General features: G+C 41.1%; 1 protein-coding gene across 3 annotated transcripts; it reads left to right on the top strand.

Annotated features, from left to right (window-relative positions):
• Nucleotides 1–1,042: 1,042 nt before the first annotated feature.
• LOC306694476 (regulator of G-protein signaling 8-like) lies at nucleotides 1,043–10,273 on the top strand. Of its 3 annotated transcripts, none has more exons than XM_079157356.1 (5): nucleotides 1,043–1,098; nucleotides 4,964–5,027; nucleotides 5,326–5,387; nucleotides 7,439–7,605; nucleotides 9,145–10,273. In XM_079157356.1, coding segments are annotated over exons 2-5 (399 nt in total). In that variant the 5' UTR covers nucleotides 1,043–1,098; nucleotides 4,964–5,025; the 3' UTR covers nucleotides 9,313–10,273. The 3 variants fall into 3 exon arrangements, with proteins under 3 accessions (XP_079013482.1, XP_079013480.1, XP_079013481.1); XM_079157355.1 differs by lacking the exon at nucleotides 1,043–1,098 and adding an exon at nucleotides 2,846–2,932; XM_079157354.1 differs by lacking the exons at nucleotides 1,043–1,098; nucleotides 4,964–5,027 and adding an exon at nucleotides 2,837–2,932.
• The last annotated feature ends 3,292 nt before the right edge of the window (nucleotides 10,274–13,565 follow it).

The following is a 13,565-nucleotide window of genomic DNA, read 5'->3' as shown; positions in this document are numbered from 1 at the left end:
ACCACACTGACCCAAGTTGGCCTAGAAATCAGTGCTGCCACCTTGAGATAACGTACACTACGCTACCTGTGCCTCGCCAGACAATAATACATACAACAATTCCTCTTCATCTCACTGTTCCCTGGGCTTTCATTGCAGCTATAGCTCTTGAGCTGAATCTCTGATCTCCACACGCCGAAGGACGTGTTCAGTACCCTGCATGTGTCTGGTCATAAATATGAAACATATTTGATGGTATCAGAGAAGCTCAGATGTGTGAGTCCCCGGTAGAAGTGATTGAATTTCTAAATCCCTCACACTCAGCCACCGTGAAACCTTCTCCAACAACAGCCTACCTATCCAGTGTATTAACCAGGTGACTTAAAATGAAATAATGCAAGTCTTATTGCTGCCACAGATGAACACAAAGTTGCAGACATTGAGGAAAATGTTAAGATAAACAACGCGGTATTGTGTTGAGAAGACAAAAAAGCGGTTTTCCCTCATCGTTAAGCGATAGGACGGCCGACGGTTTGCAGCTGAGTTGGTGATGAATACCGCTCAGAGCGCGTATCTGACAGGTTTTGGTTGCAAACGTCGTACTCGCAGCATTTCCAGTGGGGTCATTACAGATGCAAATCCCAGTCGCAGCGGTGTTTTATGACACCTGTTCTTGTTTTACAGGCCGGCCCCGGCAAGTGTCCCGTCGAGGACTTGCAAATCAAGACAGTAAAACGAGAGATAGGCGGACAGGTAAGCCCGCTCAGCTGTCAGTGTTGTCCCCCATCTCCCTACACTTCCCACCCTCCTTTTTCCTCCCGATCACAGCTCTGCCATTTGTGCTCCCATCAGTCATTTTCATAGCCTCATCCCTCTCCCCTTCTCTCTCTCTCTCCCTCGCTCTCTCTCTCACTATGTTAGATGAGGACATTGCACCCTACCTCTGCCTGACACTTGAGCATCTGCTCCTTTATGCCGCTGGTTGTCTCTGGAGAGTTTGATGCTCATGGGGGTTCTGTGTGAGCTGTGTCAAAAAGCCCCCTCTTCCCTGCAGAGATGTCTGGGTTCATGGAGAGGAAACGGGTCCCAATAACATGTTGAGGAAATATAGGGCCAGAGGTGAGTAGTGCAACCATGAAATACAGAACAATCCTGAAATACCTGCCAAGCACTTCTGGCGTGGTCAGTTTAGAGATCTAAAAGGCAGGAATTATAAGTAAAAGTAAGCCTAGAGTATTGTTATCTGAAGGTCCAATATACAATAGTTGAGATGATGTAGAGTTACCCTATTGAAGCAGACTGGTGGGAAAACTCTAGTCTTGCTATTTATACATTTTCCTATAGTGCTTACTGATGTCTCGTGTGAAATTGTCTGTGTAATGGCCTGGTAGTGACCAAGGCATTGCGTCAATCTGTAGCCCACTGGCAGGTGTAACTAAAACATCCAACCATGAGGTCATCACAACGCTTTCAACAATCAAACAAATCCCTAAAGCATTAATCAAATCTATGTCAAACTAACCCTGAGAAATACAGCTAATATGGTTTTGGTCTACCTTTTTAACCACAAAGCAGTGTGCCTTGAATTTGAAAAGATTATTTTCCCCTCTCAAACACATATTATTCACTTCTGCTTCTGGAGCACCTGTTTTGCTATCCTTCTCAGATTCAAGTACCGTTTACTCTTGACCCTGTAACAGTGACACATTTCGTCTTTTTCAGCTTATTTCGAATAAAAGTGCAGGTAAAGAAGCAGAGCTTTAGTCTATTGGTAAAATCCAATGACTGACAAAGTCCAAGACTGACAAGACAAAACAGGCTTTTAAGTTGTTGTCAACTAGTCATCCGATAAACATAGTTATGCACAAAAACCTTGCACAGAGTGAAATGTTTTTGATTATTCTATTTGGTGTAAATATTACAATACAAGACAAAATGGAATCATATAATCAATCACCTGCCACAATGCATCTTAAAATTCTGCACCTCTGTATTCTTTACCTTGTTAGTTGTAAAGCGCTTTGTGCTGGGAGACTGAGTGAATGTTGCCGTGTTGGATGACGACATTTGCATGGGCGGTGGCTCTGAGTGGTCAAACAAAACCCTTTTTTTTACAGAAAAAAAAGGCAAAAATCGAACCTGTTCCAAAATCTTTAATGGTGGGACCAAAGTTACGGAGTCGGTATGTAAAAGTGATTGAAACAACATGAAGTTGTATTTGCAACTATGACAACGATGATACCCTAAAGATGTATATTAAAAATCCTCAAACTAAATCTTGTGTTTGTGTGTGGACAGCCGCTACGTGAACAGTCTGCTGATCTTACATGTTCAGTGTATTCTGCCTGTAAGCCTTGCACACAGAAACACAAGAGCAGAATATATAATGATAGCAGTAGCTGCTGCTTCATGAATATAGAGGAAACACTGATGAACACGGCCTGATATTCTACCTAGAAATACTGGGTTCAGACCGAGTGATAGACATGCCAAAAAAAAACCTTTACAGGATTCGAATGTTGATTTAGAATTCTAATGTCAACGTTATGAATGAAGCTGTGAACTATTAGTTACAGCCCTACAAGCCACACAACACTCTTCCAGGGAGTGCCGTCATGTCTTTTTTTAAACTTTCATAAGGATTTGTTCGGTCATTTTCTTCACAATACAAAGTCTTCCAACCACGGAGAGCAACAAATAAGACTTTTTAAAGCCAAAAGGATGAGGTAAAAATTGTTTTCAGGGAAGAAAGTTTGAGTTTATAAAGTAAAGAGTGAAAACTGACATTTGCGTTAACTGTGAGCCTGTCTGTGCTTCAGCTCAACATGCATGGACTTGCACCTGTAGGGTTTGCCAAGTACTGGAAAAGAAGGCTGAACAGCGAAGGATCAGAGTGTGTTGTTGCCGATATCCGATAAACGGTCTCTTTTTTTGGCAACAGAAAACACATGTTGTAAGTATGAGCTCAAAATTGGCTTTCGGCTTCGAGACTTTGGACAATCTGGTTATCTGGCGCTGAGGATTTTGACACTGTTGAGCATTATGAATGTTTTACTTCCCCTCCGGTCTGTCTTGTTCTTCGGTAACGACAGACTTTCTCAGATCTTGCCCATGCAGGAAAAAGCATGTTGCTAAAATAAAACTGGAATGTGTTTTGCGGATGCTTCTCTCTCGTCTCTGAGTTTATTAGCAAGTGTTTCTGATGGGGCTCCTGTGATCTGTTTCCCCCTCTGTGGTTCTCTGCACTTCTCAGTATGCCTCCAGCTCTCTTCGCCTTCCTTCCTTCCCTCCCTAAGAAAACATGAAAAAAGTCCATAGATGAGTGGGAATTCTTTGAGCTGAATGTGCGCGGCGCTCTAGATGATGCAATCCAAAAAATGTGTGGCTACATTAGAATGTACTAGCCTTTCCTCCGATGCCATGTCCCTTACTTCTGAGGGACTTTTTCAAAAACACATCTTTTAAAAAGTACAGCTCAAAGTTGTGCTGTTGAAGCTGTCAGAACTTTGTAACATTTCCATTCAACTTCCTTCGACAAACTACTGTCAAGCAATTAGTTTTTTTTTATTTCTCATTAAGAGGCCCTTTTTTTAGGAATACATTGATTTAGGAGGACAGTATTTGAGGCAAGTGAGCTAAATCTGTTCAAATCCAAAGAACAGGAGCACTAAACATGCAGACGCATGCAAACATGCTTCAATGGCTCTCGGCCATATCTAAAACATGTGGCCCATCGATTGCTCAATGATCAGGTCAGAGTTTGTGCACCCACAGCCAGCCCTCATTGCATTCCTTAGAAACTCCTACTATGTTATTAGCAGAACATTCATACCAGCAGTATACTTAAAAATAACTTTAGCATTCTGGTGAGTTGCCACAAATTCGAGATAAAAATGGCATACCTCTCTACGTACAGAAGCTGCTGTATCTTTCTGCTTACAATGCATGGTCGTATATGTCATAAACATCTTCTGCATAGTTGTTATCCTGTCCGCGCATCAGATTATGTGAATAGCTCTCGCACCTCCGCTCGAGCCCGTGAGGCTGTCAGTGGAGATGCTAATTCTTTATTTATTTGCTCCACTCGCTTCAGAATGTTCACCCGCTGCAATTGCTTGTATTACATTTGCTGCTCTGACTTATTCTTATCTGATTCTCTGCTTCGGCTGCAATGACCCAGTTTACCCAGGGGTCATTACATTTTCATTTAATTTAGGATTTCCAAACAAGCAGACTAATGACAAGGGGATACGGATAGTTTGGCTGTTAGCTGCCATGCTGACAATTACATTTACAGAAATGGGATTTTCAGTAACGTTCGGTGAACCCAGTCTGGCTTTGGTGATTCCCACATTTTATAAAAATATAATGTTATTAAACCATCAAGGTGGACCATTATGTGCCATTGTGGCCATTAAAACACATTTTATTTTCTTTCTTTCAAATGTTTTGTGCAATTATGGAAATAAATCATTTACTCATTCACCAATTATGCAGTATTTCACTTTTGATTTACGTTACGTTTAACAACTAGCTCACTGCATTTACTGTGTGGTGTAAATTGGACGTTTAGCTGCATTAGTCCTTTTTTTTGCCACTTTGGAGCAGCAGAACAAGCTGTACAGACAGCATTGACCCATTATCAACTTCTAAATGATGCTGACACTAAGCAACACCACGATGTATTTGAAGTTGCGTTTCTGTCTGCCTGATAGATGTAAATCCAATATTCACTCTTCTTTGAGCTCTGCTTTGGTCTCCACCAACTATTGAGGAAAAAAGGCTCTTTAGCCGCTTAATGTTCCCCTATAGCGTCAGAGAAGCACTAGCCTGTCACAGACAACACTCGTTGTCAATATAGAAAAATACTAAGTAGTTTGTACCTTAAGTAAAATATCTGAATACTTCCCTCACCAAACAGAATGTAAAAGAAAATAACTTTTAATTGCTATTTTTATGATCTATTTCATGTAACTGTGGTCAGGAGGGAACCCTCTTCCAGTCAACACTAACTTTCTGATACCTGGTACTCAATGAAGAGCCAATATGTGAGTTGTCATTCATTTCATCCTCTACAATTAGAAATGTGACAAGATGAGGTTTGCTGTCCATATTTTTTATAAATTTGCTATGATGGATTAAAGTTCAAAAATGACTTTTCACTAAAACTTTAACAGATTATAACGTTAAAGATGAATGGCTCTGATGGGATACGTGGATACAAAAGTTGGATTTTGAAATGACTCACTCAAGTTCTCACTGACAGGGATGCACTTGTATCCTCAACGCAATATGTGCGTCACCTGTTTGTCAAGCTGTACATTTTATGACATGTTTGCTCTGCAGGGCTCCGGTTGATGATGTCGTGGCATGGGGAGAGTCAATCGACCATCTTCTGGAGTGTAAAAGTAAGCTTACTTGTGCTGCATTTATTCCTCTCACTCAAAATGCCGCTCTCTCAGTTCTCCCGTTCTCTCTTTTTCGCACTCTCAATTCTCCGCCGCTCGGCCCCGCATATCATCACGAATTGTCCTCGGGCTTGTTGAGGAGGACCGAGGATATATTCTTCCTTCAAGTTCATCAAATCCATTCCGAGATATATTTAAGGAGAATGACACTGGCAGAGATAAGAGCCCTAATCTGAGCTGCCAGGGTAGACGGGGTGATACCAGCCAGCTCTCATTCATTTAAAAAGCCAGCACTCACTGATGGCTTTCACCTGACCACATTCCCGGCCTCTATTTGAAAATGACTAAAGGGGCAGATGGGTTCTTTCTACTGTCTCCCCTCTCTCATAACATTACAGAAAAGAATTCAGCTGATCTGTAATATTTCAGCCTGTTGTCTCCTGCCTGAAGATTAACGGTCCTCTGGAAGGTATATTTTACCTTGCATCCCAGTGGCTCCATTTACCTTTGTAGACATGCAGGGGCACATATGACAAATCGGTAAACAGTAGCAAAAAATAAATAGCTGTGCATGTGGCAGCTGCAATTTGATGGCGTTCATATACCCTTACGTCTCGTCTGATTTTAAAGGGTCGACTCTGTTATGATTGAAAGCTTAGATATGGGCCAAGAGTGATTTGTAGACGGGAACAAGCAGCCCCTGGACATATTTTGTTTCCTGTCAATTACTGTCGGAGCACCAGCTGTGATTTATGCCAAACAATTTATGTGAATAACACCGGTGCTCCCAGTTAGCTGTTTGTTTGCGCTCCCAGAAGACGTGCTAAGTATTTTACACCTGCGTGAGAATCGCAGCTCCATGAACATCCCGTATCAACGGTAATGGGTGCGAGGAGAAAATACAAGAAATATAGGTGTGTGCAATTATATGATGCTGAGGCAGTGCACATCGGGATGCTGCGTTTGGTTTTGAAGTTAAAAGCGCCTCCAGACATCCACCACAACACCTGGCAGCTTTCTGCACCGTCTCTTTGTTCCCTGACTTCTTTGAGCTAACAAGTACAATGTCGAGGAAGAGGGAATGTGAGGAAAAGATAACAGAATGGCTTAACCTTTAGCTGTGGCTCATTGCTTTTATGATTTTACCATAATATACTCAGATTTCTTAAAAAGAGCGGGTTAGTTTTAAAGGGGATATTTGGCACCTTTTTATGTGAGTGTCCATTCAGTGCTGATGTAAAGTGTATTGCACTCTACTCTCATTGTTTCGGATCATCTAATACCACGACTGGCACAGCTGAACTTGTCTGTTGATTTCAGCCCAGCTTTAAAAACAACCACACAGATGTTTTAAGTTATCCTGGCTGATTTGACCTCTGCTCAGGTTGAAGGTATAGGTGGATATACGATGAGAATTTATTAGTTCACAAATCAGTCGTCGACCATTAAGAATAATAAAAGGTGCAATTTTTCCTGCCCCAACAGGGGCAATAAAGGACACTCAATTAGTCTTGAGAAGAGGTCTAATCAGCCAGATTCACTGACAACACCTGTGTGGGTGTTCGGAAGCTTTGAAGTCATCGTACTCTTTGATAACCTTTTTTTGCGAATTGCCCACAAATGGAGCAGAACTAGAAGCCTTGTATGGCAATTTTAGGGTCGTTGGTTATGCAAATGACCCAATCTCACAAACACCTCCACATGAACAGCTGCCATTCATTAGGCTGAAACGAGCAATTCAAGGCAAGTTCGTTCATGCAGTTTAATGAATAGCCCTACTTGTAGAGAGCTGGGGGTGATTAAAGATAGTATGTGCACATTAAATTTATATGTACAGTGGATTTGGTTTAACAACAAAACCTGTTCCAGCCTATGTTTCCACTATAGTATTTGTTATAACTGCATATTTTGTTGCAGGCGAGACACCTTGTAGTGAAGATTAAAAAAAGAAAAAAAGGATTATAGTGGACATGCCCTCTTAATTCAACTTTGGTTGAGTGTTTGAATTGAAACTGTCCTGGTTTCAAAGTCTCTCTGCTTATTCTGTGCAGCAGGCCAGCTGGTGTTTGAGGACTTCTTGAGGACAGAATACAGTGAGGAGAACCTTTTATTTTGGCTGGCCTGTGAGAACTACAAGAAAATGACCAGAGTTGCAGAAATGACGGCGGATGCCAAGAAGATCTACGCAGAGTTTGTCGAAGTCGATGCGCCTAGACAGGTAAGGCTTTTGTTAAGTTAGACATGAATGAAGTCAGACCTGTGTGACTCCAAAGAACCCTCAATTGCTAGTCGGCTTTTTGTCACTGTTATGCCTCCACAGTTTCATTCACTTTCAATATGAAATGCAATTATAGGCCTTTCTCGCTGCAGACATTTTTACTTGTCATAGTAGGAAGAGCACAGGTGTTAGAATGGCTCCGTTTTATTGAAGCGAGAGCGACAGTGAGCCGGCAAGCACGATACCGAGGCTATTAAATGAAGGCTGACATATGGGCTGCAGTCAAATGGTCAGAAAAGAAAAGACATGTCTGATGTCTTTTACCAAACACTTTTCCTTAACCTCCATAAATTGTACCATCGCTCCTGTCCAAAATAGAATCACCCTTAATGCTGTGTTCAATGGAAGTTTGTGACAAGTAGCTACAAAATGACACTTATTGTGGTGTGACGGGCTTGACGTGAGCTGGTCTCAACTTTTTTCAGTGCTCCAGTGATCAAAGCCATGAGTCAAGAAATCATATTTTTGTTTCACCCATGTACGCTCTGTTTGAAAAAAAAAAAGAGGTTCCGTTAGCAAGTTCCCAGTGCTATTTATAAGGGCATAGCTACATCAACGAGCGCTTGAGCAACACTTCAGCTGCGACAATGCAGCTGGTCACGCTTAGCCATTTGGTAGCTTTTGTTACTTGACCACAGCATTAGAAGGGTGTTTTAATTCATCCCTAGTGTACAATTATAAAAGCATTGCATTATTAAATGTTGCTGCCGCATGAAATTGTTGGATGGCATAATCTCTTTTCCTTGGCCCAGGATGGCCTAGTGTATCCTATGCTAAAAGGAAAAGGAAGCATTGAAGCACCTTTCCTTCGCATTTAGAGAATTGGACCAGCCCTTATCATGGCTTGGGAACTTTCCTAAGCAAAATTGTCGACCTCAGCCCATGTCTCTGACCCCATGGGAGTTATATGGTATGACACATATGCAACGTAACTGGAGCTGCGATGTTGGAGATTACAGCAAACGGCGCAACAAATACAGGCTTGGTGTCCACTCAGGTGCTGTTTGGTTGCGCTCGGCCGAACAAAACTTTTTGGGAACGCTCAAATGGATGGCAGCCGATATAAAACAGAACATTTTAGAAAAAACAAAGCATTTGTAAATGGTCCTTTTTTTTTTATTAAATATTTTTACGCCACAGTGACAGTGTTCTATGATCGCGCGTCAGCTATTGAGCCTTTCGGCAAGTGCAGTCCAGATTTTACTGGGCGTGTGGTTTACCTTAATAATATGTTGCTGAGACTTCTCTATTTTAGTCTCATTACATGATACCAGGAAACAGGAATAATTATTTACACTTGTGCTTTTCCTACGATGGCAATTCCAAATGTCTTCTGTGAAAAGTGCCTATTATCGGACACATTCACTTTCTTTGTTGCTCAGTGCTACATATTTCTTACTATTTGAACAGGCGTTTAACTTTCTGAACAGATATAAAGAGCTCATGAGTGAAATAAAAGTTGCTGTTTTTTGAACACAGATAAACATTGACTGTGTGACGAGGGAAGAAATCAGGGAAAATCTCTCTCAGCCGGAGCCAAATTGCTTTGACAGGGCGCAGAGACTGATATACCGTCTGATGGAAAACGACTGTTATCCGCGATTTCTGAAATCAGAAATGTACCAAGTTCTCCTGGATCAGGCTTAACAGCAATGAAAGCATCGTGAGGAGAAGAGCCTGTCCGACGCCTCTCCGAATGATTGATTCTGCACTTCAGCCGACTCTCCTTAAAATCTCTGATTAAACAAAAAAGGCTCGTCTGTCAGAGGAAGCAGAAGTGGATGGAGATACAGAGCTGTTGGTATGAGGACTGGCAGGATCTAAAAGCCCAACATGATGTATATAAGTCATTAAGCAGCTTTTGATGTCAAAATTGGTGGGAAATTGTTTCATGTTGCATTAAAAAGGCCTGTAAGTCAAGAAAATACTGATATCAATGTCTGAAAGGTTGACAAAGGTTTGTATGAATTCGTATAAAGAAATGCATATTTAGTTCATGAAGAGCTCAATTCCAAAGCTCTATGTCCAGTGAACAAAAACTGTCAACTGCCTAATATGAACCTCAACCCTAATGACATCAATTGAAATCCAGTATGATTATATTTGATCTCATTAACAAACAACATTGTGTGCTGGATGAATCCACAAAATGTCATTATGTTGTTGTGTTTCGAAAAAATCTGTTGCAAGCACTGTATTTTGTTTGTGATGTAATGTTTTTGTTGGATCACATGAAAGTACGATAACGGCAACTTTAAAGCATCTCATACTGCCGGCTCCTCAATACGTTTTTATTTTTGACAGTAAATGTTGCGTTTGAACTAAATCTCTGCGGTGGTGTTTTTGTTGGACAAGCCTTGCAGCTGTTGTGGCTGATTATGATGATTAAGGACAAACCGTGTGTAGCGTACACACATCCAAGAAAGTCCTACAGGTGCTGGATCAAAAAGCAAACCAAAGGCAAAAGAACAAACAGACAAAATGTCTGAAGACAGCACTGATAGCTCCCAGCTATTTATATTTAATAGAGCAGTATTTAGATCTTTGTCAGTTCACCATCACAAAGCAGAGCAGGCCTTGTGTAAATATATATGGACTCAAACGCACTCATCACTTTGGTGGTTGTGATATGTATGATTTATGGTCAATCTAAACTGGACCAATCAGCAGAGGTGGCCTAATTGTCATGAATGGTAGCTACAGCCTTCAATTAGGTTTGGAGTAAAGTTAAGTTGAAGTTTTGGGGGGGGGGGGGAATATAGTTAGAAAGTGTGTAATCGAACACATGGACGTCACTGGCCTCTGTTGCACATCTTACGCACCATCATCAGCTAAATGTTACACAATTAGCTGTCTAAGCCGTGTGATCTTAACAGATAAGATGAAAACAATGCAAGAGCAGTTCAAACAAAAGGGGAAAATGAAATATGACCAAAAAAAGTTGCTCAGACAACCATCCATTATCGTCTTAGTCATTTTCAACCCTGCCATTCCCTCCCTTACCAGGAGTTGTCCCCAGTGTGCTTCCTCCTTGATTACAAGCCACACCTGCTCCCCATTCCTTCATTAACTTTCACCAGTACTGGCCTAACCCAGGTGTAACGAATAACAATGGCTCCATTGTATTCATCTGTCCCAGTAAACCATGATAGTGTGACAGTGAGTCAGAATGCACAATCCCAGGACCCTGAAACTGAAGCAGCTAAGTGGAATTCATCCATTATTCATTTAATTATTCACACCTGTGTTTCCTAAAGTGACAGGCCAAATGTCTTCTGTAAAATAGGCTTATAGTGAGTGTTTTTCATGTCTATCTCCTGTCAGTTACTTTACCTATGCTGACTGCCTGACAAAGTTTGTTGTTAACACAGCCATATTTAACTTCCTCTAGAACTGCCGTGCCTTGCAGTTAGGCTTTGTAGTCCACACCTTACTGAACACTGAGAAGTTGTTTTTATCATTTACAATCTACCAAATCATATATTCTTGCTCCCTTAAGGTCCACAAAACCAAGGCAAAAACAGTGGCTTTAACACTTGTGCTGTAAAGAAAGAATGTTGAAAAAAAGTAAACATGAATATTAAGCTGCAAGTGTCCTATAGTATCATGACATTTATGCAGAAATATTTGGTTGAGATTTACGGTGGAAGAGCCACTTAAAATAAAATGTATACTCAATGGGGCTCTTTGATGTTATTGATTTAGCTGCTAAACCCTCCTCTAATCACTGCAACTGACTGCTGTGAAAAGTAAGAACATTTTATTTCCAAAAAATAGAGGGGAAAACTCCAGGGGTTGTTTTCACAAACAGTTTAAAAATAAGATCTGTTACCCAGCCTAAAGAAATCTCAGCAAGGCGTCCCACTTTGTAAGTGGGTTAGGTTTAGTTCCATGTTCAAGTATAATATGTTTCCTAAGATTAGCAAGGGGATAGTGAAAATGGCTCAAGGTGAATTGCTGCTAATGTAGACAGCCCAACAGTGACTCCAAAAAAATTGGTCCATTTTTGTTGGCTCACAAGGTGCATATGAAGTAAACTGAGTTTATCCAGCAGCATCTATGGCATAATGTTGAGATCAAGATCAACCACAAACATCATTCCTATGTACTCTAATCTTAGCGATTGACTAACTTCCTGTTTTTCAGTATTTGAAGAATAATATTTCCGTTTGTATCTTGAAGCCATTTTAGTTTAATGTCTACATGTCTTGGATTTCAAATATGCATTTGTAGCATTTTTGGTTAAATATGAGACAGGTTAGCTTAGCCTATAAACTGGAAGCAGGGGGGAACTGCTAGCCACCTACCAGCATATCTAATGTTCACTAAATAAGAATATATTTCTTCAATCAGAAACCAAAGTGTAAGACAACAAATTCCAAGAAATTCATCGGTAAGCTTTAGCTGAGCTGGTAGATGGTCGGCCAGCTCAGGCTAGGCTAAACGTTTCCTGTCTTCATGCTAAGCCAAGCTAACCACCTGCTGGCTGTAGCTTCATAGAGATATAGCAGCAAACTCTTGGCAAGAAAGTGAATACGCATTTTTCCCAAAATGTCAAACTATCCCTCCTTTCCCCCAGCAGAAGTCGCTTTCATGACCGTATCGATCAGCATCCAGTGAGACATCTTAGTCTTTACACACCGGAAGATTGACAAAAAGGTGACAAGAATAGAAACATACTCTCCTGCAAATTTACGACAGTTGCAGCACTTTTTCAATAAAAGGTTTGAATAGATTGGCATGACATTAGTCATTTAGCAGACGCTTTTATCCAAAGCGACTTACAATTCAGATTTTATCACACCGTAGGCACAGCTACGGGAGCAATTTTGGGGTTAATTGTCTTGCTCAAGGACACATCGACATGCGACTAGCGGAGGCAGAGCCGGGGATCGAACCGCCGATCCTCTGATTGAAGGATGGCCCTGCTCTCCTCTTAGCCACAGTCACCAATTAGCGCAGGTAAAGGACCAACTACCTTGATCCTGGACCCAAAGCAGCATCTGTCAGTCTGTCTGAGGCACCGAGTTGTATAGCCTAAGCTATTTTGACTTTCCTTTTCGCAAGATGCTCTGAGTGAATTTGAGTTCCCTCTGGTAAAGTGTAATGCAGTGTATATGTCTAGGGCTTTTATTGTGAAAGGTAAGAATGGAAGGAGTGGATCAGGTATGAGCTGTCTTTGTCAAGGTTGAAAGGAGTAATAAAGATTGCCGTCTCGGTTCGGACTGCAGAGCCTCCGTGTTGTTGTACATAGTTAAACATTTTTATATCTTCGTTCCACACAACGTGATTGTTGATGCCTTATTTTATGATGCCAAAGCTCAGAAAACCTCATCCAGAAAAAAAAATACATTGGTTTTTCGCTGCATAATATTCACGTTCTGTTTTGAAAGTTTTTCTTTTACGACAAAAAAAAATATTGATGTGCAAATTAATCACATGAATAAAAGAAAAAAAACGTAGTCGTAGTCAAAATATGTGAACAAATTGTGACTGAGGCAAAGCCAAAATATGTGAAAACAGTAGCATGTTGTGAAATTTACATAAATCCTCACTGAAATCTTAGGGTGATATGGGAATTAAGACTTTCCACTACAGTTCAGTGCTAGTGCATTAGGGTAAAAACATATTCATGCTTTGCTCTTTCAGGGGTGATATAACAATGCTAAAATGTTTTTGTCTGTGGGAGGGGGGGGGGGGGGGGGGGGTGTGTAGGTTTAAAACTGTGTTACTTGTCAATGTATCTGCTGGATAAGATCAGCCTGTTCCTGCTTACATGCATAAATAAAACCTTCTTGGACCTTACACGCACAGTTGGTGTGTCTGCAGAGTTTAGTCGCTCTGTGCAAGCGATTCTGCAGAGAACTATCTTCTGCCATTCTGATAGGAGGTCCAGCTCT

This window comes from Pholis gunnellus, assembly GCF_910591455.1.
Source record: "Pholis gunnellus genome assembly, chromosome: 4".
NCBI classification, from domain to species: Eukaryota; Metazoa; Chordata; class Actinopteri; order Perciformes; family Pholidae; genus Pholis; species Pholis gunnellus.
Note: the sequence above shows the minus strand (reverse complement) of the source record. Positions and strands in the feature narration are given on the sequence as shown.